General features: G+C 38.0%; 2 protein-coding genes across 5 annotated transcripts; one reads left to right on the top strand and one right to left on the bottom strand.

Annotated features, from left to right (window-relative positions):
* Window positions 1-4,631: 4,631 nt before the first annotated feature.
* On the bottom strand, window positions 4,632-13,251 carry LOC108436835 (butyrophilin subfamily 1 member A1-like). 3 transcript variants are annotated; one of them, XM_037533065.1, is made up of 13 exons: window positions 13,171-13,186; window positions 12,812-12,983; window positions 12,648-12,704; window positions 11,905-12,270; window positions 11,493-11,783; window positions 9,608-9,718; window positions 9,479-9,499; window positions 9,361-9,381; window positions 9,235-9,255; window positions 9,107-9,127; window positions 8,981-9,001; window positions 8,784-8,825; window positions 4,632-8,161 (listed from the first exon to the last, which is right to left on the bottom strand). In XM_037533065.1, the coding sequence occupies exons 3-13, from the start codon at window positions 12,700-12,702 to the stop codon at window positions 7,578-7,580; spliced, it is 1,554 nt and encodes a 517-aa protein (XP_037388962.1). In that variant the 5' UTR covers window positions 12,703-12,704; window positions 12,812-12,983; window positions 13,171-13,186; the 3' UTR covers window positions 4,632-7,577. The 3 variants fall into 3 exon arrangements, with proteins under 3 accessions (XP_037388962.1, XP_017569031.1, XP_017569032.1); XM_017713542.2 differs by having other exon boundaries at window positions 12,812-13,251; XM_017713543.2 differs by lacking the exons at window positions 9,107-9,127; window positions 9,235-9,255 and having other exon boundaries at window positions 12,812-13,251.
* A 624-nt stretch (window positions 13,252-13,875) lies between these two features.
* LOC108436822 (macrophage mannose receptor 1-like) lies at window positions 13,876-23,504 on the top strand. 2 transcript variants are annotated; one of them, XM_017713526.2, is made up of 6 exons: window positions 13,876-15,342; window positions 15,606-15,687; window positions 15,766-16,155; window positions 20,227-20,565; window positions 20,696-20,781; window positions 23,092-23,504. In XM_017713526.2, the coding sequence occupies exons 2-6, from the start codon at window positions 15,651-15,653 to the stop codon at window positions 23,215-23,217; spliced, it is 978 nt and encodes a 325-aa protein (XP_017569015.1). In that variant the 5' UTR covers window positions 13,876-15,342; window positions 15,606-15,650; the 3' UTR covers window positions 23,218-23,504. The 2 variants fall into 2 exon arrangements, with proteins under 2 accessions (XP_017569015.1, XP_037388482.1); XM_037532585.1 differs by having other exon boundaries at window positions 15,769-16,155.
* The last annotated feature ends 1,952 nt before the right edge of the window (window positions 23,505-25,456 follow it).

The following is a 25,456-nucleotide window of genomic DNA, read 5'->3' on the forward strand; positions in this document are numbered from 1 at the left end:
ATGCAATTCGGTGTTGCTTTTTCTCAGTCTCAGATGTGATCTCACCTGGGGACAGATTATAAACTATTGGTGCTGGAAGGGTTTGTGCCAGGGTTTTTGAGGCGGTTTAAGCGGAGCCTGACATTGAACGCAAAAAACTAGAGGGCCCCTACAAATTAATCTGAAAAGAAAGGGAGTGAATGGAGCTAAACACAAAAAGTTTAACGTTTCTAGACATTTATGCAAGCCGTTCCGTTAATTTTGTAAATTACAAAGATGTAGTCTTGTTAAAAAAAATGAACTTACCTGTATCTTTCCATCTTTCTACAGTAACCAGGTTTTGGGGAGTAGGAAGCCAACTTTACTGCTACTGAGAGCTGATTGGTTGACATGTAAGCCTTTATAAATTAGTTTTGCACAAAAGCTCCACCTGGAAGCCATTATGAAGTTGCAGTTCCACTCACTAGATCTTCTCTGGTACGCCCCTCTAAATTCTGCCCAAAGACTCCTCTAATGTCTAGAGTTGTTCACTAGTTGGGTTGATTTTCTCATGGTTGTCCCTCAGACTTCTTCATTAGGAGATCACATCACGCAAGACTAACTTTATGCTCCGGTACAGTTCCAGTCAAATGTTTGGACACACTTTTATTTTCTTTATTTCTTCATATTTCTTTCTGAAATAACAATCCTGTTTAGTGTTCAATCCAAACCATCTTCCATTTTGGGTTCTGCACCAGAGGTTCTCAAAGTGTCAAAGCCCATTTATGTTTTCCCAGCTATACCAACCCAGCCCTCCAGGAGCTTGTTAATTAGTTAAGTGTGATCCTGTGTGCTACATCAGGAAAAAGCAGAGAAATGTGTAAACTCCCCAAAACTTGGATGGAGAACCTCTGGAGATGCACATGTGTACATACCACACTGATTCAGATACAAACTGCAGCCTTAAAAATAAGGGGCCATAAAGGGTTATTTTAGCAAAGCTATAGAAGAACCACAATTGGTTCCCTAAAGACGTTTAAGCAACCTTCATGTAGGGCCCGTTTCCCAGATTTTGATGAAGCTCCATCTTGGACTAAATTAAAAGCAGCACGGGTGGAGAATGACCATCTGAATTTTTTTAGTTAGACTTTTTAAAAGGGGTTCTTCAGTAAAGATTGTATGTAGAACTGTGAAAATTCAATGCATAAAAGGTTCTTCAGCACGATAGGTAAGCTGTTCTATAAGATTCCTTGAAGAACCTCATTAAAACAGCAAAAAGGGTTCTGCTATTGATGGCGAAAGAACCTTTTGGTACTATATGTATGTATTTTACATTCAAAAATTACACTTGGAAATAAAGAGACATTTCAAAGCATTTATGCTTAAGTCTTTAGATTTAAATGTGCGAGTGTATGAGAACTGCAAACTTTTGACTGGTACTGTACCTATTTTCACTCATTCGGTAATTATTGAGCCCTTCAGAGCCGAGTCCGTTGTTTTAAAGCATTAGAAACGAGAACAAGCCATGGTGTCCAAGGACTGAGACTGAGACCTACAGTATTAAAACCCATTAACGGAGGTAAAAGGAATTTCAAAAACTTTGTGTAATTAAATGGTTAAGATGAAAACAGTCATTCCAAGTTTGATGTAAAATGCTCTGGAACTCTGAATTGTTCATAGTGGTGGTGATAGGAACCAGACATCTGCCTTCAAAAGCAATCAGAGCCACACAGTCTACACAGTCTCGAGCCAAACTGACTCGAACTGCATTCAGACACTGACATTTATGTTTGAAATTTACTGTTGTTCGATTATTATAATTCTGCGCTCAAAATACAAAAAACTTTTCAGGAGTCAGAACTGCTCACAGTGGTGGTGATAGGAACCGGATGTCCACCTATAAAAGCTCCCATAGGAAGTTGTTGCATGAAACGGTTATGAATTTGCTGTCTAATATCCGAGACACTGTTTTATGATAGTTTGAAAAGGTTGTGATGTTTAAATCATGTTGAGGGTGTTTTAAAGCTATAGACCGCTCGTCATCAACGTTACAACCTCAGAACATGTGTAGGTTCACTGATGGTTTGAGAAATAAATAAAATGGCTGTACTTGTGTTGTAGGCATTGTGACCCCTTCCTATCACCACTACTGTAAAGACGTCCAAGTCTCCACAACGAACCATTTCACACCAATCCACTCTGAATGACTCTGTTGACACCTCAACCACTGAATTAGGCAGAAAGTTTGAACATTTTTACATCTGAAAGTTTTTATATCTGAAAATAAGCTATATGTCGTCCTTTGTATTTAGACTTGATTGACTGTCTTGATTGTTTAATTGCTGCAGAGAACAGTAAACATTTCAGTGGATAATGTTAAATTACCATAGCCAAGGACCTTTTTTTTGGGGGGGGGGTTTAAATACGTACCTAGATTAAGCCTATTCTTATCCCACTGTTGATTCATTTTATACTGAGAGAAGCCTTTAATTTATGAATTTCACTTCATTCCTACTCACTTCTGTTCAACTTGGCCTGTGATTGGCTTACCACAAGCTCCCTAACCAGTTACAAAATTTTTTTTTTTTTTTTTTTTTACACATTCACAGTATTTTAGATAAGCTAAAGCCACTGGCTTCCAGTCTGACTGTGTTTTTTTTATTTTTGTAAAGCCCTTCTCATGTTCACCTGAGTTTTGTTTCATGTTGGATGTTTGTCTGTTTTGCAGCCTTCCTGTGTGTTTACTGATATCCTATAGCAGAAACCAGTGAGCTCATGCTAGCAGAAGTGGGTATCGTGTCTTTCCATTGCGTGAAGTTGTACATTTTGTAAATACCTACTTATATAAAAAGTGCTACATTTTGTTTTGTTTTCTTAAATGGCATTGTAAAGATCTATCGAATTTTAGAAGAACGCTGTTTAGAGAAACACAGAGATTAATGTATGTCACACTGCAAGAAATAACACACTTTTATTTGCATTTTTAGTTTGTGTCACACTCTTTATTCCACACTGTTACTTAAATCACCACAATATGGTCATTTTGTATTTTACCTGGCAACTGCATTTGTGGTCTGGAATTGTGTTTTATGCCAATAGGGGGAGCCCTTACATAACTAATAGTTTCAAAGATAAAATAACAGATTTTCAAAGTTTGTGCTTAAGACATAAACGCAGTCACTCAGAGTGGTTTGATGTGTCGGAGTCAGAGCTGTTCACAGTGGTGGTCATAGGAACCTGACGACTTTAATGTGTCTAAGAGACGTTGTTTTATGTTTGTTTTTCAGACGCTTTTGGTTTGAATGTATTTTTTTAAATAAAGTGAGGCAAAATGAAAACTTGTTTTATCGGATTTTTCGCTATTTTACCATCATCGCATGTAGATTCACTGGTGGTTTTGGGTAGTAAATAAAATGGCTATATTTATGTTGTAAACATTGTGAAACCTGGTTCCCATCAACACCACTGTAAAGAAATCTGTCGGTACAATGAACCGTTTCCCACCAAACCACTCTGACTGACATCTCAACATCTGTCTCAATCTCTTTTGCTCTACAGTCAAATCAAAGAGGTTTTACACATTTGTTTTATAATTTGTCTAGTGTTGGAAGAAATACTATTACATGACACAGTGAATGACCATTTAGCATTTCAACATTTTATTCCACAATTATTATTGGTATAGTCGATTTATTAAAAGGCAACATTTCATGCTATATTCAACAAATGTGAGTTTATTCTGTAAGAGACTAGTGTAGGCAAAAGTTTACAAAAGTAGTGCATACACAAAAACATTACAACTGCAGCAAAATGTTTACAAAATTCAGTACAAGCTTTTAACATATATCATACAGTGCTTTTAAACTTGTTGAGCTGACTTCAGTGAAATAAAAGGAAGCCAAAAAAACAAAATCTAAAATAATGCATTATAGCTTATCATAGATGTAATTACAGATTACTAACCACACTATAGAAACGTGATACAAAAACTAAATTAGAATTGAATACATATCAGCAAGAGAGAAAAGAACGAATTGAGGTTTCAACAAAAATCACATTTAAATGATGAGATAAACAGTCGAGTGCATGAAAATTTCAGTTTAATTCAAGCAAACTTTAATGCAAAATCTCTGCTCCAAAGAGTTTTTTTTTTTTTGGGTACGATTTTTTTATTTTGCCAAATCAGGGTCTAAATTGCATCCTAAATATTAAGTTTAGCTGCCTGCAGAATTACCGTACTGAGCCGAAATATTAACCAGGTATAAATACAATCATAAGAATAATATAATATTTCATTTTTTTAGCTGGTTGTGTGGCTTCAACAGGATAATTTATTCGATACACTTTTTTGGCCCAATATTTTAGCTTTAAAAGTAAAAAAAAATACATAAATGAATTTATAATGTTTATAATAATGTTAATAACCTGTTGAGGGCAATTACAGCATGAAAATATTTGATTTAAAGTATATGGTTAAAGTATATGTTGTACTTATACCAAGTTTGGGGGCAGTTGTGGGCTGGAGGTTATTGAACCAGCCTTGTGACCGGAAGGTCGCTGGTTCGATCCCCAGAGCCGACAGCACATGACTGAGGTGTCCTTGAGCAAGACACCTAACAACCAACTGCTCCCCGGGCACTGCAGATTGGGCTGCCCACCGCTCCAGGCAAGTGTGCTCACTGTCCCCTAGTGTGTGTATGCTCCTTAGAGTGCATGTGGTGTTTCACTTCACGGAGGGGTTAAATGCGGAGGTGAAATTTCCTTGTTGTGGAACTAATAAGGGTCTCTTAATCTTAACTAAGCTCTTTTCTGGTAAATTCTAACAAAAATGCAATTTAGAGTCTCATAGGGTAAACTTTCAAATTTCATAACTTTAAAATTACTTGAATCAGAGCTTTTAAATTCTGCATTGTTGCTTGAACTAAATTGAAGTTTTTGCTCAAATATTTCTGTGAAAATCAATGACATGATCAGGGCCTAGGTAAGTTCTCTTTAACTGGCCACCATGTGATCGTGATCTTGACAGAATCTTCATAGCTGAACTCAAATGAGCTTTGGATAATGTGGTAAAATTAGTTGATGAAATATAGAAATAAAAAACATAAAACACCTTTTAAGTTATTCACGTAAACTGAATCAAGGTTAACACACAAATGGCAGCATTATACAGCTTTGTAACAATGAACACTAGCAGATGTCTTAAAAATGGTGTTTTAAAAAAAGTTATATAATAATAATACATATTAAACCCAGACCTTAAGGCTTGAATGCAGTCTGTTTACATTTTGGAACCAACAACAAATGTCTGTGTAGTTTATACTTGCTGACAGATATGCTCTTGCACAACCAAATGTTTCTTAGTAGACGTATTGGTCAGTATTGACCAAGCTATTGTTTCTACAAACTGTACAGTTGTCTGTTGTCCAAGCCTGCTGTCATTGGCTGCATTTTCCCAGTCTGCAAGAGCAAAACAGCAAGTGCAGGGGGGCCTGGAATATCCCACCAGACATGCAGTCAAGCATATATTTCCTATTAATTTTAAAAATACAGGTATACAGATGTCCAAAACTGCCTCTGCTACACTGTTAAAAAGATGGTTCTTTTTAGAAAATTGTTCTATAGAGCGATTAACATTCAAAGAACCCTTTGCATGATTAAAGGGTTCTTTGCATCCTGAAAGCTTTCTTCAGACTGATGGAAAATGTGCTGGTTCTACATAGCACCCAAAGCATGGGTTCTTCTTTTGTTACGGTGTCAAGCTTGTAACAACAGATAAACCTTTGCTGTAGGAATACTTTAGCTAGTGAATATTTGTTTATGTAAGCCTGGCTGTTGCATTTCTTGAGTACACATGGTAGGGAAAGCAATTAAGCCACAAGGCAAAAAATAGTAGCTTTAAGCTGAACCAGCAGGGCGCACCAGTTTGTCAGTTTGTGTAATACCTTCAGTCTTCAATTAGATACCTGTTAGGCTCCTTTGTTTGACTGTCCACCTAGCCACCTATGCCTCTTGTACACAACTTTCAATCCACATTAACTGCTAGTGATGGCAAAACCAGAGCTTTCAAAAGCAGTGAAGCTTTCTTCACAGCACAAAGTACCAGCAGTTTTACTCATTTTTACAATGAACTGGCAGAGAAAGAATGCTGTTGGTTTTCTCTGTTGATAGCAATATGTATAGGTCAGCTACTCAAGTCCCAATCGAAACTCAGGTTATTTAAGCTTTTCTAAACTTGTTAACAGCACTTCATTTACAAGCGCTTGATAGCTAGCAGTCCACTTAAACTATAGGAATAAAATTATATGTTAGCTTAATGTCACATTCCCTACAGTCCAGCAGTTTGCTATAATGTTAGTGCTGAATATTCAAATATCAGACAAAATATGTCCATGCTCTACTCTCCACAAGGTCCTCAACATTAACTTAGCTGCCAAATGTAATTAGAGCTCTAAAATGGCATTAAGACCGTTTGTTCTCCATTTGGCACTTTTTACTCACCATTCAGAAACAGGCTAAAAAGAGCAAAGTGGTCTATTTTCTGCAGGGGAGTCTTTTTTTTTTGCAGGGGAGTCTTAAACGTGTGAATCTACTGTCCTGGAGGATGTTTTAGAACAAAAGTACAAATCTTGTTCTTGATTTAGCATGTCATTCATTTCTAAAGCAGGGAAATTTAAGTTTTTGCTCAAATATTTGGTGACAATCTATGACCAGACAGAGCCAAGGTAAGATGGCTTAAAGTGGCCAGAATGTGAACGTGATCACGGCTGAAACTTTATAGTTAATCTCAGTTGAGCTATGGATAATATGGTCAAATTAGCTGATGAAATACAGAGATATATAAACACAAAAACTATTGGTTATTATTCTGCTACAAAGCCAACAACGAATATCAAGCATGTCATTAGCTGGAGCTGGTGTGACAGATTAGAGTTGGAACCAGGCTCCAAGACCAAGGTTGGTGACCACAGGTTTATACCAGTGTGCTTGTTAAATAAGTACTTCCAATTTTGTACTGGACTGGCATGTGCTGAAATTAATAGCATAGTTTTTATTTTCTATCTTTAATCTTATTATTGTTATTATAGATGATATTCATAATAGTTTTGCTTAGTTAACCGCAAATCAAGCATTTTTATCAGGGTGATAAAACACCGAAGTTTACATCCACTTCTAACAGGTTACTTGACATGCCAAAATCTATTCTCAAGTGCATTGCTTCATTGCTAGAACGTTTTGAGAGACTGTGTAGAGTTGAACTGTTAAGAGTTGAATACCGAATGTTAACAGATTTACAGTATATGTTTCTTTGCTCAGTTGTCTTATGTGTACTCAGTTAGGTTGTCTTCACTTAGCAAAAATGCCTGTGGTAAGCAGACACGTACCTTCCAGGAAGGGCACTGCAGTTTTGGTTGGGCTTATATGAATGTAGTCTTGTTGGTGTGTACACAGTTGTTTGTGGCACCATATGGATTGGGCCAGATGGTTATTACAGTGCTGTTAGTAATAGTCTATAGAAAGATGTGATGTGGTGGGAATATGTGTTTAAAATCTACCTTGGTGGCCTACCCTCTTTTTCACAGGGATACCCAAAATTTAATTTCGGCCTACACGTCACTAGCTTATGCGCTAGCGTTCTCTGCAGACTCACCTCTGGATTCAGTGATGGATTCAATGAGGTTAATTGTAAGTGGAGCCTTATCACCTATTCCTGGGTTAAAGAAAGGCACAATCTCTCCTTGGAATTTGGTTTTCATAGTGAAGAGATGTACATCCTTTTTAGCGTTGTAAAATGAAAGCTCACCTTTCTCATAGTCTAAAAAAACTCCAACAACCTCAAGACTTGGATTTACTGGGAGTGAAATTTCAGGTTCTGTATTGATATGGATACCAGTCTCTTCATCTGAGCAAAGAAACCAAAAACCTTTTGAAGGGGTAAGATCATTCTTATCATTGTTTAAGTAATGTGAAGCTTTAGTAACTCCAATAAGCCATGACTTTTTGGGCTTTGTGGAAGGTGCTGTCAGTTTCACTTCCCAGTATGCACAACCTGAGGTGAAACTGTTGATTCCACATACAGATAAATAGTATGGAAAACCAGGTCCTTTGTTGTTCTCTGCAGCACTGGCACGATCTCTTACCACATTGCGATTAGAATTAATAAATACATCTGGGTAGACGTTCGAAGAATTTAAAGTGATGTTCACTGTAGGGCCAAAATAATGAAAATATTAAAACCAATTTAATAATTAAAGGGAAACTCCACCCATTTCTCAACATTTGTGCATAATTAAATGGTTAAGATGTAAAGCCATATTGTGATGCTCCATTCTAAAGAAACCTAGTAAGTCAGAATTGTTTAAAGTGGTGGTGACAGGAACCAGACGTCCACCTCTAAAAATAATTACGGATACACTGATGTCTGATACCTTGGTTCATGATAGTTTTGAGAAGGTTTTGGCATTAAACATTTTTCTACAATATATTCCGGGTGAAGAGGTACATGAAGAACATCCGCAAAGCGCTTATTATTTTCAGGTTTATCACTATTTTACCACAGTCAACATTCCATATAAAAACTCAGCAGACATGAGTAGGTTCACTGGGGGTTTTGGACAGCAAAGAAGTTGTAAATAAGAAGCTGTATTTGTGTTGTAAACATTGTGACCCCTTGTTCCTATCACCACCATATCCGAGTTTCTACAAAGACTGTTTACATTCACTACCATACCACTGAATTATGAAAACATGTTGAAAAATAGGTGGAATTCCCTGTAAAAGATTTATAACAACATTTACTAAAAACATTAGGAAACACAAAATCATACCTGCATGTTTTCTCAAGTCTGTTATGCTGGGCTTACTGCAAACTAAAAATGAATTAAATGGTGTAAATTACTAAATTAGAGTGGCCATCATACACATATTTGACATATTTTCTGAATAACTTCAGTTAAGTTTTATTTCTAGGTTTAAATATCTTGAACTGTACCAAATACCAGTAAAAAAATAAAGGACATCAAACCTGTAAGTTGATCTTCTTCATCTGAAAGTATAAAGCAAATGAAAAATAATAGCAAAAAATTACATCATGTGGTGTAAATATCTTGAACTGTACCAAAGACCAGTAAAAAAATAAAGGACATCAAACCTTTACGTTGATCTTCTTCATCTGAAAGTATAAAGCAAATGAAAAATAATAGCAAAAAATTACATCATGTGGTGTAAATATCTTGAACTGTACCAAAGACCAGTAAAAAAAAATAAAGGACATCAAACCTTTACGCTGATCTTCTTCATCTGAAAGTATAAAGCAAATGAAAAATAATAGCAAAAAATTACATCATGTGGTGTAAATATCTTGAACTGTACCAAAGACCAGTAAAAAAATAAAGGACATCAAACCTTTACGTTGATCTTCTTCATCTGAAAGTATAAAGCAAATGAAAATTACAGTTAATAATTCCACAGGTGTTGAAAATATGAGCACAAACCAAGAAGTCCAGGTGCTGTCGCCCCCTACCTGCTTTAGCCTGCATGTATCCTGCAACACAGAAACATAAATAATAGCAAAAACAGAACAAAATTACATCATGTGGTGTAAATGTAAATGTTCAAACATTTTGAAACAACCTTTGAAAGGACATCTTACCTGTTTTATATTTTCCGTAGAGGAAGACACCGACACCAATCATGGCCAAAGCCGCTAACAGTGCCACAGCAAACAGGGCCTTCCAGAATCCAGAACCATCTTCCGCAGGAACTGGCAGATAGAATAGATTTTAAAAACACTTTTATAAAATTACTGTGATTTATTTAGTACACCAACTAGTGCTTTAAACACACTAATTGTTTCAATTTTTACTGGAAAAAGGTTTTACTGGGGAATTATGGTACATAGGAATATAGACATGAATGTTACTGTCCCCAGATTTGGTTTGCACCAGAACATGCAACTGCAAAAATGGGCTCTTTCACCACTTCATCAGTCTTAAAATATCAGATGAAGGGAAGCCGTCGTCTGGCTCTTAACAGAAATCGTGTTCATTCAAGATGTGACCCCCATAACTTGAGTGTGAGTACACTTACACCATCAGTACATTTTAATACGTCATACTCTGTGAGTGAGTCATTATTTAAAATGAACATTTATAGCACCAAATGCCTAAAATTAGAACAATGTGCACCGAAACAGGTGCAGAAAATTAGAGTAACCAGAAGGATGTCATTGCTGTATGTTAGCATTAGAAAGCTGTAGTATAGCTCGATTTTAGCAACTAAACTCTGTGGCCACATTATTCCAAGATCACAAGAGCTCCCTAAAGTCCACTGATGTCTGTATGTCTTAAAAGGGTTTTAAAGAAAATTTGCCATATATATCACAGTCTCGAAAGAGAATACAGCTACATGACTGAGGTTAACCAGGCAATTAATAAGTGAAGATGTGTATCATCAAATCTGAGTATAAAATGAGTGCATCAGGGTTTCCCCAACAGTTTGTTCTTTGTCAGGTACATCTTTTGCACATCTAATAAGCAAAACTCAAGTCTGGTAGGAGTACATTTCAATTTGAGCAACCTCCAAGTTTTGTTTAAAGACATATTACACTGGGCTTTTGCTATATACTACTGACACCCAAAGAGTGAACACTACAAAACACAGATAGTGCAGAAACACCTCATAAACTACAATACATAATGCAGCATTTAAAAATGTTAATAACCACACTACACAAACATCCTACTGTCTTCAAAAAACCAAGACATGTTGTTTATTTCATGTTCGGAAGCAAAAAGCTACGGCTTTCCTTCAGCAGTCTGACTCATGGACACCCACGTAAGAAGTCCCACAATACAAAAGACTTAACTGACATTAGACTCTCCAAGTGTAGAAGTGAGGACGGGGAGGGTGCAGGGTGCAGTTGACTACAGTGTCATGACTACCTGTTGATACAAGTAGTAGTCTTAAGGGTCAGTGCTTGATACGGTAAAGCATAAGGCCAGTAAGGACTGACAGAGGACAAGGTACAAGCAAGCACTTACTGCTTCAGTTTCTGTGAAACAATCTTATTCCAAATATATAATAAAGGAATTAATGCTTTGTTGGTGCGAGTAGCAGCCACACCATTTGAACAAGTGGGAATTCCAAGGACTACATTATTTATTACATTTTTTATTACATATACATTATTTATTACTGACCTTTTCCTTTTTTCAGTCTGGAGAATTGCTACGCTCGTTTTTCAGCATAAATAAATAGACAAAATGTCTTTAGTTTGAAAAGGATATCCTCACAAATAGAGCCAGACTGATAAATCAGCGTACCAACTGTGATGAAGCAGAAGACATACTAATCATTTTGACATTTATTGAAAGCTCTAGTTGCTGATCAGTCATCTTCATGCCAGTGAAAGAGACAGCAGAGTGAGCTCACGCTGGCATGTTGAAACAAAGGTCGGTCTTCTCTTAGTCTTCAACTACTTCATTAAGCACTAAAAATACAGAACATGTTGAATTAATGACATTTTTATAGCTTACCCATTAAGCGAGAAATGGTCTGAATGTCCACAGTGCTTTCCCTCTCATCTCCTTTAGTAATAAAGAGAGAGCAAGAGACCTCGTGAAAGGAAGGGGAGAGGAGGGCCCAGCTCTGGACACAGGTCAGTTTATTTTCTGCTTGACTGTAGACGAGACCTCCAGGACGAAAGGGAGTATTCCTGTTAGACTTCCACTCAATACGGGGTTGTGGCTGCCACCCACAGGAGCTACAGCTAACATTCAGGAAGTCATCCTTGAACTGCACCGACAGGACAGGTGAAGAGCCTTGAACTGAGAGAAAGTAATATTATGTGAACAAGCAAATCATAAAATAGCATTTCAAGTTTTACCATTTAATAACCATTTTCAGTCACTATGCAGGACAGAGACAGTAAGGGTCACTTCTACTCACCAAGTATATTGAGAGTTGTAGCAGCAGAGCCATATCCACTGACCCCACTCACGAAGCAGTGAAAAATACCTCCATCATCTGTGTTCAGGTTATCCAGCCTCAGGGACAAGTCTCCTACTTTCAGCCCAGCTGACTGCGGTTCACGCAGGGCCAGAGCGCTCCGGTTAATATAGCTCTCCTCCTGGAGGTCCGTTGTGACCTTGTGGTCACGGTAGAACAAGACAGGTTTGCCGAACTTGTGTGGACGGTACCAACGGATCTCCATGTTACTAATGTCCAGTGAAGGATCGAGCCAACAGGGGAGAACCACAGAGGAACCAAGCTTCCCTATGACTGCAGCGTTAGCAACTTTTACAGGGAGAGAATCTGAGAAACAGATGAAGAGAGAAAAGGGTGTAGAAGGAGAAGGAACCAGTTCATTATAGGGGGAAAAGGCCTGTACTGGTGTAAAGCTAAGTGATGATGTATAAACCTGTACACAGTCCTACACTGAAACAGCAGACCGCTCTGATCCCCCCCCCCCCCCCCCCCCCCCACGTGTGTACTCTTACTGGCCACTTTATTAAATACACCTCCTTGTGCATTTACACTCTTTATCTATTTCATCAGCTTCACTTACCACACAGGTAACAGTTACTGTGAAGGACACTTTACTCATGTTTACCTTTACTTGACACAAATGTAATTTCAGAGGGGCACTAAAATGGAACCCCATTCGCGGGAAAGTATAAATTCTCTCTTACCTGAGCCCTGAGTGAGCTGAGGCCAGAGCAACACGATGACCGCCAACGTTAGCATTTCTGCAAACCAAAAGGAGCCACACAGTGAGCCTGTAGGAACTCAGCTGTCTGCTGAGGCTTTCCACAGCTCTGATTTAACCATAAAACACTGGAAAGCGCGTGCTTACCGTCCTGTAATCCTATTTATCTGTGATCTGTGTTCAGTGGCCACAGCCCCTCGAGTCTTGAGCCAAAATTTCTTATGTACTTTCACTTTCAGTCGTGACGCAGTGTAGGGTAGGTGGGCGTGCCTGCGTTCAAAAAAGGGTCTCAAGGTTTCGTGAGCTGGCGTTTTAGGGCCTGTTAATAAAAACAAGAAATAGACTTCAAGAATAAAGTCGTAATATTTCGAGAAAAAAGTAGCAGAATAACGACATTAAAGCGGCGTTAATGCCATGAAAGGCGGCAATACTGTGGCCAAAGGCTTTGCGAAGGGAAGGCAGCACCTCCTCGTGTTAAATGAGGGGCGATGAGTTGGTGGACTTACACTTTCATATCGATTCACCCTTAAACACTCAGACTCCCTGCCTCTCCTGCACATCAGCACCAGCCTATTATTAGTATAAGAAACGGCTGAGCAGGAAACTGTTTATCTGGAATAAAGAGCCAGACGGACTCGGGGAAACTGTCCGTCTGTGTTGTTGAAGGAGAATCGCAGGCAGGGTGGTCTACACGGCTGTCGGGGGCTACGTCTCTGTGTCATTCAAAGAAGGCATGAAGTTTCACAGACAGGGAGAATGATAATCAAAATGAGTTCAGCAACCGAGACCCCGCCCCTACAGTTAGCCCACTCTGTCCTCGAAATACGACTTCTCCTTGAAGTACCGCGACTTCTTTCTCGAAACTTTACGACTTTATTCTCGAAGTCTCCTGTTTTTATTCTTATTAACCGTGGCGCTAAAATGCCGTCGTAGGGCCTGGAAACTGTGAGGAATAACAGGCTAATAAAGTGAGACTGGAGCCGTTGTTGTGGAAGCGGGGCTTATTTTAGCGAGCTGCAAGAATAGGGCATACGGGGCGGTCTGGTGCAGCGCTGGAGGGAAAAGAGCGGCTGGTGTTTTTTATTCCTGCTCAGATTTTCGTCCAGTCACGAATCCCGTTTCTTAATGTAAATCAGCGTTTCTGCTGCCACTGATGTGACTCCATAATGTAATGCTTGCGGGTCAACCCGACAGCGAGCATATTCCCAGAATTCCCAGAAGTACCACCAGAGAAGCTGTATATATGCTCTGGCCATAGACACACATGCCTAGGTGCCGCGTTGGGTCCAGCCAGGTACGTCAACGTTGTCGCCATGTTGGGGCGGTAAACGTGGCTGCTGGGCAGCGTTCAGTACCGTTACAGAGCGGCAGTTTACTGTCCAAAACTGTACTGATTCAAGAGGATTGCACCCAGAAAGTGGGATTATAATTAGGATAAGATAGATATTATTATATGACGGAGGGAACGCAGCGATCCACATGTTTGTGTGTGTAGTTGTGCCGCGTGGTTGGCGAGGCGCAGAATCTGTAGATGTGATTGTTTTCCTCCGGTTTTATGTTTAGCTAATGTCATTCAGGGGATCTTAACTTGATGTAGTTGTTATTTATTTACCATGTTGGTTGTTGTTCCTTAATCTGTGAAGATATTTGTTAATCTATTCATAGATAAACGTTGGCATCATCTTATTTGCCAGCATTATGTTCACGTTTTAAGTGGAACAGGAGAATTTGAACAAGAGGCTGGCGAATAGGAGGAGTGGTTTAGTTTCGTCCTTCTTTCTGTGTTTTGGGGTTATTTCATTGGTTTTGTTGACTAAGATTAGACGGGATTCGCACATTGATGGATTTGCTGATGTGTTGGAGACCGTGTTTCTATTCGGAGCACGCGCTTCACTCTTTAACATCAGGTGCAGACTGAATACTCCTCTGCTGGTCAATCTCACACACACACACACACACACACACACACACACACACACACACACACACACAGAGAAACTAAACCGCTTATCCTCCTGGGTGGGCGGCCAATCACGATCGGTTATTAAAGAAATAAAAGCTACTGAGAGCAGTCCGTGCCTGCCTGAGAATATTATTATTATTATTATAACAAAACAAATAAGAAAGCTGTGCCAGATTTAGTCTCTAAATACAAGTGAATTTGATGTGCTATTAGGGTTTGTACTACTTTTTCATGCTGCGATACTGGGAACAGGTTTGGTAGGTTTACAGGAACAAGTGTCTTGTTTCTTAGTGAATACCTGGTGTTTCATGTCAGCACAGCTTATAGTGTCTGTATCAGTTCAAGATCCAAATATCTGCAATGTCTTCGAGTTTAAACATGTAATATATGTGTGTACAGTGTTTTTATCTAAATAAAGTGATCCAGAGTCTCAATGGCCACCCATTGGCCATTTGGGGTGTGGGTGTTGGGGGTTGTTGTGGGGGGTGGCAGGTGACTAACCTTGCCAGCTTTCTTCATTCACACATGCAGTGTATTTGGGTACTACAGGTCACCTTCAGATATCAAGCTCATCATTTTGCATAAGCTATTTTTCATGAAGTTTGCATTCCAGGACAAGACACACTTAAAACCTTAAAAAAGTTGGCATAATCGCACTCCTACCCAAGGATTCTGCTTTTCATATCAGTAAAAATAAGAACACCTGATTCTGCAGGTAAGGGCACTAATTCATGATGTCTTTCTGATTTTCATTTTATTAATAGTCTTATGATTGTATTATAGATGGAAATGATACTAGTTTTGGTGAAATTCATGATGTCTTTCACATTGTTTTAACAAAATTCATTGTGTATAGAGAAAGTGATGAGCTACTCTGATGATTTAAAATAATTCTGTGTAGTTTCGACTAAATCTGTGCAATTTTGTTCAAGTTTTGGGATAAAAATTGGACACTGCAGCAAATTTCTTTGTCTTTAGGAGAAATCAGATTAAAAGTCAGCAGTGTTGCGTTAGAGTAAAGCTATGGACCACAGCATTCTTCTTATCATGGTTCTGATTGGTAAGTACTTTATGCGTGTTCTTTTTCTTCTTATTATTATTAAATCAAATTCAAATGACCAAAAAGACTTTCCTTCAGCAGGTTCATGTGACTCAACATGTGGCACTAATCAGTACCACTTCATACACAAGGCTAAGTCTTTTGCTGACGCTCAGCTTTACTGCAGAAACACTTACAGTGATTTGGCTACAATTAATAACATGGAAGACATGAAGAACCTCCTAGCTACTGTTACAGATGGTTACCTTGGTGCAGCCTGGATTGGTCTATATCAACAAAGCACTCCGGGCTGGCACTGGTCCCTGTCCATGCCAGACTTCTATGATAAGGGGGAGATAGAATACAGAAACTGGTGGCCTGGAGAGCCAAATAACGCTGGAGGGATTGAAGACTGTGGTGTGATGGATGCTAATAGCCAATTTATGGATATTCCCTGCACATTGTTAAGGCCTTTCATCTGCTATGATGGTAAGTTGAAAATGAATACAATGAAGAAATATCATTCAGAGACCTATGAAGCATTCCCCTGTTCCAGCCCTTTTGTATACTGCCATTTAAACAATATCATCTTTGAATTTGAAGCAAATCACTGCTAAGTTTTTTCTGAATTATTTTCTACAACATTTTACAATGTTTTTCAATTTTCCTAGTTTTATATATATATATATATATATATATATTTATATATACCTTTGCCTTGAAGATCTACTTTTAAAAAATCAGGTTCTGTATAGTCCTGAAAAGGGTTCTTTAAAGATATTTAAAGTTCTGTGAATAACCATATCGCTGTTGTCAGAAGAAAGCCTTGTATCTCCAAAATGGCAACTTTACAGGAGAAGAAAAAAAACACTTTACTTTTAATGTAAGTCAATGGAACCAGATTTTTTCCAAGTCATTCTGGGTCATTTCTTTTAGTCCATCTGTCATGAAATTTACATACGATGTAAAGTGTGACAGGCATTTTCAAATTACGTCACAAACTACAAATCAACAAAAATGGAGATATAAGGTTTTCTTCCAACAGCAGCGATATACAAATGGTTTTACATCATAGGAAAGAACCAGTTGACCATACAAAGAACCATTTGTGCTTTAAATGTTTCTTTAAGAGATCATGGTTCTACAAAGAACTAATGCTTTTACTAAAAACTCTAACAAAACACCCAGGCCCCATATTAATATATGTTAGATTTACTGTACATGCTGAAGTTTAAAAAAAAAAAAACTTTAGACTTTAGATGCCCTATTTAGTCACTATTAAAACAATCATAACATGAACTAAATGTTTCAGTAATGACAGTATTAGCTACCTTAAAAATGCTAGCATGCAGCTTTGAGCTGCACGCATAAAATGATAATATTTTTATTATAACACAAAAGTTTACTTACAACCCCAATTCCAATGAAGTTGGGACGTTGTTTAAAACATAAATAAAAACAGAATACAATGATTTGCAAATCCTTTTCAATCTATATTCAATTGAATACACTACAAAGACAAGATATTTAATGTTCAAACGGATAAACTTTATTGTTTTTTGCAAATATTCACTCATTTTGAATTTGATGCCTGCAACACGTTCCAATTCCAAAGAAGTTTGGACAGGGGCAACAAAAGACTGGGAAAGTTGAGGAATGCTCAAAAAACACCTGTTTGGAACATTCCACAGGTGAGCAGGTTAATTGGAAACAGGTGAGTGTCATGATTGGGTATAAAGGGAGCATCTCTGAAAGGCTCAGTCATTCACAAGCAAGGATTGTCCACTTTGTGAACAACTGCGTGAGCAAATTGTCCAACATTTTAAAAACAGTGTTTCTCAACGAGCAGTTGCAAGGAATTTAGGGGTTTCATCATCTACCATCCATAATATGTTCAAAAGATTCAGAGAATCTGGACAAATCTCTACAAGTAAGCGGCAAGGCAGAAAAGCAACATTGAATGCCCGTGACCTTTGATCCCTCAGGCGGCACTGCATTAAAAACCGACATCATTCTGTAACGGATATTAGCACATGGGCTCAGGAACACTTCAGAAAACCACTGTCAGTGAACACAGTTCGTCGCTCCATCTATAAGTGCAAGTTAAAACTCTGCCATGCAAGTGAAAGCCATATATCAACAACACCCAGAAACGCCGCCGGCTTCTCTGGGCCTGAGCTCATCTGAGATGGACTGATGCAATGTGGAAAAGTGTCCTGTGGTCTGACGAGTCCACATTTCAAATTGTTTTTGGAAATCATGGACATCGTGTCCTCCAGGCCAAAGAGGAAAAGGACTGTCTGGATTGTTATGAGCACAAAGTTCAAAAGCCAGCATCTCTGATGGTATGGGGGTGTGTCAGTGCTCATGGCCCATGCACATCTGTGAAGGCATCATTAATGCTGGAAGGTACATACAGGTTTTGGAGCGACATATGTTGCCATCCAAGCAACGTCTTTTTCAGGGACGTCCTGCTTATTTCAGCAAGACAAAGCCAAGCCACATTCTGCACGTGTTACAACAGCGTGGCTTCGTAGTAAAAGAGTGCGGGTACTAGACTGGCCTGCCTGCAGTCCAGACGTGTCTCCCATTGAAAATGTGTGGCGCATTATGAAGCGCAAAATATGACAACAGAGACCCCGGACTGTTGAGCAACTGAAGTTGTACATCAAGCAAGAATGGGAAAGAATTCCACCTGCAAAGCTTCAACAATTAGTGTCTTTAGTTCCCAAACGCTTATTGAGTGTTGTTAAAAGGAAAGGTGATGTGACACAGTGGTAAACATGCCCCTGTCCCAACTTCTTTGGAACGTGTTGCACGCATCAAATTCAAAATCAGAATATTTGCAAAGTGCAATAAAGTTTATGCATTTGAACATTAAATATCTTTGTAGTGTATTCAGTTGAATATAGGTTGAAAAGGATTTGCAAATCATCGTATTCTGTTTTTATTTATGTTTTACAAAACGTCCCAACTTCACTGGAATTGGGGTTGTAATTACAGAAAATTTGTGTTTCTGTAGTGAGAATTCTTGCACATGGATTTTCAGACTTTAGGAGGCATTTTCTTAAAAACTGGGGGATCTAACTGCTCACCATGTGGCTATGAGGGATAGTGTTGCTTCCTGCTCTAAAATGCAAGGGTGTGTGAAATAAGGCTCCACCTATGGACCAAAACTGTGTGTTTCAGTAGTGACATGAAAATGTTGCACAGCATTTTCTGAATGATTTTTTTAATTGAAACTTGGGATCAATTCCTTTCCCTGTCTTTTGAGTCTTTTGAGATGCTTACAAACAGATATAGCACAGGTTGCAACCAACAAAGTAACATTTTCCGTTCAACAGTCTATTAATGTAGAAGGAAAATTCATGCTTTTCTCATTCATAACTAGAATTCCTTACAATTAATTATTTTCTCTGTTTTTAGAAGAATACAGAAACCAGTGATCCTTCATTAAAACACTATTTAGATCTGCTTTATTTCTTTGAGACAATCTTCAGAAAGACATTTTTCCCACGCTGCTCTAAATTTATTTGATGTCTATTTAACACCCTTTAAACTGTGTTAAACTGTGCAAGTCAATAAATACAGGTATTCAATTAATTCTAAACATCACCAATTGTTGACCTCACACTCAAAGAGCCTCTGTTTGTACACCATTAGTTAACAAAGCATCCTGACAGATAAAATACAGCTGTTGTGTGGTTATACTGTGTATTGTAAATACTGTGTTGCGTGGTTCACAGTTGTAGTAACACCAGCAGAAGAAAAACAAAACTGTGTCAGAAACTGTGCCATATTTGCTCTATAGTGTACTATTTATAGGTATTTTTCCACAGTGCAGAACGTCCAGTGCACTCAGGTAATGCCACAGTGCACCACAATAGGTTGTGTACAACCTATGTACTCTAGCTGACAGGGTGTACCCATAATGCACTAGTTTGTCTGTAAGTATTTAGCACACCTGTTTGTACGGTATGTAATGTTAGTGACTGAAATCGTTTAGTACCAAAAAGCTGACGTGGAGAAATCTTTGGATAGCAAGAACATGAAAAACTTTCAGCCAATCTATCACAGGTAGACAGTTGGTGAAAGATGAATTCTGTAGTTTTGATTATATTCAAGTGTTGAAAATTGTTGACATTGACTGAAGATTGACATGTGCGATCTAATGATTTATGTCTAGATCTCATGAATGCAGTTAATGGCAGGCCGTTAGCAGTATTGACATCATACCAACACTGATTAACTGATTAACTTAGCTATTACTCATTTTTGCTTTGCTTTGGCATGGTTTGGGTCCCCTTGTCCAAACAAATTAGTACAAACATTTTGTGACTACCTTTTATCCTGTTAAGAATTCCTGAGGGAACTGCTCTCTTCCAGGGTGACAGTGCCCCCATCCACAGTTCCCTCTAGTAGTTTCCCAGCAACTTTCTAATTGACTTTGTTCTGGTTCTTCCTTCAATTTGTCACCCCTCTTTATGTATGACCCCATATCCAGACCTTGCATATTAAGTAAGTGTACATTATGTGTAAGTTTTCATTTCTGTTTTACAGCTCAAAGCGCTCAGAAGTACATCATGATAAGAAGTGCAAAGACCTGGCTTGGGGCTCAAAGCTACTGCAGACTCAATCACACTGACCTGGTCAGCGTCAGGAACATGGAGGAGAACTTGCAGATTCAAAAACTCTTGATGGCAAATGAAAGAGCTTTCATAGGTCTGTTTAAGGATAATTTTGCATGGTCAGACAACAGCAGTCTCTCATTCAGATACTGGGCAAGTGGTCATCCAATGAAAGTCAATGCAAGTGACTGCTGCGTTGGTTTGTACGTGACACAAGGGAAATGGGTGTGTGGGAAGTGCACTCTGGCGTTACCGTTCTTCTGCTATACAAGTAAGTGAAAACTTTTAATGGTTTATGTAAACAGTTGTTCCTTTGGTAAGGGATGGTCTTATGATTTGCTTCAAATCTGCTAACAAACAGATAAAAAACACATAGTTTTCCAATCTATTTGTATTTTTAGAGAAAAAGAAGCAGATACTGCAACTGGAGGTGCAGTCAGGTCAGAATGTCAATGACCCTGCTGTGAAGGCGGCTATCCTGGAGAAGGTGAGTCTATGCGCTATGCTCTGTATGATAGCGTTTTAATCCTCAAGTCCAGTCTTGATCTCGATACCATAAATTAATAGTTTGGTCTTGTCTCAGTCTCTGCATCATTCGGCCTTAATCTTGTTTTGAGCTCAGGGTAAAGTGGAGTTTTTCTAGACCAGCTGAGTGTGATGCCTCAGTCTGAGTTAACGAAACCTTTTCCATCATTTTGGAATATTAAAAACTTCAAACACAATAAAATCATTTTTATCTACATCAAGGGTTCACAATCCTTCACAGTCCACACAAATACCCACAAAAGCTTCCATTGCCCAAAAGAAGATTTAACCCATCATATATTTTTTTCTGATTCACTTAATGAGATACCTGAGCTTGTTTGGCAGCTTTTGGCCAATTACATGTGCTGGACATCAGGGGAGGAAAGCTGCAAACAGAGATCTGGCTAAATTAAAAGTTTAGGTATATAGCTTTGAATGATGGTGCTAATTGTTGGGTTTCAAAGCTTCATTTGTAGACGTCCCAGCCTCAGAATATTTCCTTTTGAAAGACTCTTTAAACATTTATCCATGATGGAGTTCCATACGATTGAAAAGTGAAATGTTTTAAATTGACTTGCACTGAAAATAGCTAGCTAGCATTTGGGCAGAACAATGAGATTTATATAAATATATTGTATTTTTGCAAATAATAAGCACTATTTGTCATATTAAAAACTTTGGTTAAATGTCTGTACTGTAACATTTTTTCGTGGTTAAAATGATGACAAAACTGTTGGTCTTAGCAGTACCACCACAGTCCACTGGGGGAGGCCCACAGGCTGAAAACTACTGCTCTGCATGTTTATTCAAAGAAAATTCAAACAGGGCAGATAAGAATTGGTACTAATATTATGTTTTTTGGTTTATGGTCAGCTGACTTTAGGTGGTGATAAGTGAGGTGAGATTAACTTCACCATCATGTGCAGTACAAAGTTGCTAAGACCATTTTATCTACTAAGACTAAGATAATAATTATACATAATTATTAAACATATCTTTAGGTGTTATAGTTAATGTTATACTGTACAATACATAGGATAAAAATTATTTCTTAATACACATGTAATGAATTGACAATAAACAACGAACCAATTAGTTTTCCCCCTTCTTTTTATTTTATATTCTAAAAATCTTAATTCAGTTTCAACCACTCTTGGTCTTGATTGACTACTACAAAATCTTAGTCTTGAATCAGACTCAATGTGTCTCAGTCCTGGTCTTGTTGTAGCCAACAGTACTATTTAAATAAGTCTAGTTTCAATAGTCACCAAAATGTCTGGTAAATACATCCAAACATAATTAATTCAGTGCAGCTCTATGCAGTTTGAACCACGTGTACAACTCCAAAGTTGGGGCAGTTTGCAAAATGCAATAATAAATAAATAAACAAATAAATAAAAAGAATGTATTGACTTGTAAATCATTTGAAATCTATATTTAATTGAGAACAGTACAAAGGCAATATATCAAATGTTGAAAGTAAGAAAGAAGAAAAGAAAGAAAAGAAATTTATTTTTTATCTATATATCTATCTGTACATTTTGAATTTGATGCCAGCAACACATTGGTGGAACATCTCACAACTAATTGGGTTAATTGGTAACAGATTACTAACATGATTTTAAGAGAGCATCCCAGAGAGGCTGAGGCAATAAGTTAAGTGATACCTTTTTAATCCCACAACTGGGGAAATTCCACCTCTGCTTTTAACCCGTCCATGCCCGGAGCAGTGGGCAGCCCTATCCACAGCACCCAGGGAGCAATTGGGGGTTAGGTGTCTTGCTCAAGGACGCCTCAGTCATGGACTGTCGGTGCTGGGGATCGAACCGGCAACCTTCCGGTCACAGGGCCAGCGCCCTAACCTCCAGCCCATGAATGCCCGAATGTTGAATTGCATATACAGGTTTTGGTACAAAATATGCTGCCATCCAGACAATGACTTTTTCAGGCAAGGCCTTACTTATTTCAGCAAGACAACACCAAATCACATTCTGCATGTATTACAATAGCATGGATCTGTAGTAAAAGAGTCTGGACACTAAACTGCAGTCCTGCTCTGTCACCTAATGAAAACATTTGGTCCATTATGAAATGAAAAATATGACAAATAGGAGACCCTGAACTGCTGAGCAGCTGCGATCCTTTCAACACTGATACTTTAAGTACGTTTCAGAAAAGGATTAATTCAATTAACAGAAACTTGGTTTGTTTCTTGACACATAAAAGAGCCTGCTGTACTGTATTCTCTAATAAACCACTGGCTGTTTTTTAGATCCAGCAGAAAGTGAAGGATCATTGGATGGCAGAGAGAACCACACTGACCTGGAGACTGAAGCCAGATGGAAACATCTTTCACAAGAAGAAACTCTCCATATATACCAGTAATAACTGTGGCTGAAATATAACTTATTTATACACCCAATGTCCATTTTATTAGAAACACTTTATCCTGATGTTCATGGGCCACTTTTCGAGCTCCAATCCAGGTTCCAAGAAAGTAAGAACGCTGTGCAATGTCATATAAATCATGAAAACTCTACATTTATTTGATGTGTTGTACAATAACATATGAAATGCTGACATTTTGCGTATTTATTTGTTTTGGGGTTTTTTTTTGGTAAATATATGCCCGTTTTGAATTTGATGCCAACAACACAATTCAAAAAAGTTGGGACAGGAGCATATTACCACTGTGCTGCATCACCTCCTGTTTTAACAACACTCAGTAAATATTTGAGGAGACCAATTGCTATAAGTTTGAAAGTAAAATGTTTTTCCATTCCTGCTTGATATAGGACTTCACCTGCTCAGCAGTTCTGGGTCTCCTTTGTCATGTTCTTTGTTTCATAATGTGTTGGAACTCTTTTGTGGGTGACAGGTCTGGAATGCAGGCAGGCCAGTTTTGCACCTGAACTCTTTAACCACAGAGCAATGCTGTAATATATGCATGAATGTGGTTTGGTGTTGTCTTGCTGACATAAGCAAGTTCGTTCCTGAAAAAGACGTCATCTGGATGACTTGTTATGAACTTGGGGTTCCAAGCAAAGTACAGCCTCTGAGATAATCTACTCATGGTTGATTATCTCAGGGACAGGGACTTTTAGGCCTTGTGATAGAAATAAAAAAAATACATGTCTTCAATTTTTACTTAATTTTTTAAATAGAATAACCATGCTTGTTGTATTTATTTTCAAATACTGTAGTAATTAAATATCTGGAAACAACAGGGTTCAATTCTTAAAATGCCCTAAACAAAATGATCCAATCAGGATTGTTTTTCCATGGCATTTAGGTAGATACAGGACTTCAGGAGCTGGACCGCAGGCCTCATACATTAGATTAACTACCATCAAAATTAGGAAGTGAGAGAATCAATCAACCATGTTCTGATGTACAGTAGGAGGGCCCATGACATAAAACACCAGTCTAGTCTTTCTGGAAGTTCTAGATATGTCACTGACTGTGAATAAGAGCCATAGTCTCTAACCAAGTTAGCATTAGCATTGTCATGGGGTGTGTTTTGTTTTTTTGTTTTTTTTTACCTCGTCTATGGTTGAATTTTGACATTTAAGGCCTGAGCTAATAGTCGTGGTTCATCACTACCAATTGCCTTTTTTTTATTCTTATGTTGTGTTTAAAATGGAATATTTATTTTAAAAAGGCAGTTGAGAACGTTTTGTTTCATGATTTATTTCATTATTTGCAAAATTACAAAATTACAGCATGTACATGACAGACTATACATTTAAAAATACAATTATTCCAAAGTCCTTACATAAGTACACATAGTTTACACTGGGCCATCTGTCCTCTAATCTGTACAAGTGTTTATGTATGTAACCTGGGAAAAACAAAAAATGTTGACAGTGGGTGTCTGTGAATTTTTTGAGGAGCCTTCAGTGAAGAGAGATTTCCAGTTAACAGTAGCCCCCAGATCAGAATGCAAATGTTTAAAATAACAAAGAAGGAGGAAGACAAGGTTGATTGTCACACTCAACATTCTCGCTCTGTTATCTCTCAAACCAAATAACTGATATCATCCAGACCTCAATGTACCAAACTCCAGGGTGCCTTGCACAAAATGAGAGTTATTTTATTAGTATTGTAAGAAAGGACATTTTCAACTTTGTACATTTGTGACAACCAACCAGCGGAATGTCACAATCCCTATAGCTTATTCATTTTTTTGTCAAAAAATAGAGGCTAAATTCATAAAATATCTGAAAATTCATAAAAATGCACATTTATGTAAAAAAATATGATTGGGTGACGTGAGTGTGATGTGAATGTGACATGCAACCCTGCAATGGCTGCTTTACTAGACCATCACACTTGAGTAAAGGGCACAAAGAATACACTGATACTACGCTCATTTTTTTAGTGACTAAGTTGGTTTGAAGGTGGTATGAAAAACATGAAAACTCACTAATCATTAAATCTACTGCAGTTAGAGAGAAAGTAAGGATGTGTGAGCCATATAATAGTGTTGTGAGAACTAACCCTGTGTTGCCTTTATTAAAATGTAGTGGAATCAGTGGAATCAGAAAACACAAACACAATGGGAAGAAACTCCAATGATTTAGGTGTACCAGCTGTAGTTGCTGCAGGTGTACTCATTGCAGGTGTATTCGAGTTCC

The sequence above is a fragment of the Pygocentrus nattereri genome, chromosome 22, assembly GCF_015220715.1.
Source record: "Pygocentrus nattereri isolate fPygNat1 chromosome 22, fPygNat1.pri, whole genome shotgun sequence".
Lineage (NCBI taxonomy): Eukaryota > Metazoa > Chordata > Actinopteri > Characiformes > Serrasalmidae > Pygocentrus > Pygocentrus nattereri.

Excerpts from the sequence above, each read along its gene's own strand:
- LOC108436835 (XM_017713542.2), bottom strand. The coding sequence starts at position 12,702 with ATGCTAACGTTGGCGGTCATCGTGTTGCTCTGGCCTCAGCTCACTCAG. Across the intron at positions 9,500-9,607 it reads CTACGGAAAATATAAAACAG|GATACATGCAGGCTAAAGCA; the intron begins GTAAGATGTCCT and ends TCTGTGTTGCAG. Across the intron at positions 9,002-9,106 it reads TGAAGAAGATCAACGTAAAG|ATGAAGAAGATCAACTTACA; the intron begins GTTTGATGTCCT and ends TTATACTTTCAG.
- LOC108436822 (XM_017713526.2), top strand. The coding sequence starts at position 15,651 with ATGGACCACAGCATTCTTCTTATCATGGTTCTGATTG. Across the intron at positions 15,688-15,765 it reads TCTTATCATGGTTCTGATTG|CAGGTTCATGTGACTCAACA; the intron begins GTAAGTACTTTA and ends ACTTTCCTTCAG. Across the intron at positions 20,566-20,695 it reads ACCGTTCTTCTGCTATACAA|AGAAAAAGAAGCAGATACTG; the intron begins GTAAGTGAAAAC and ends TTGTATTTTTAG.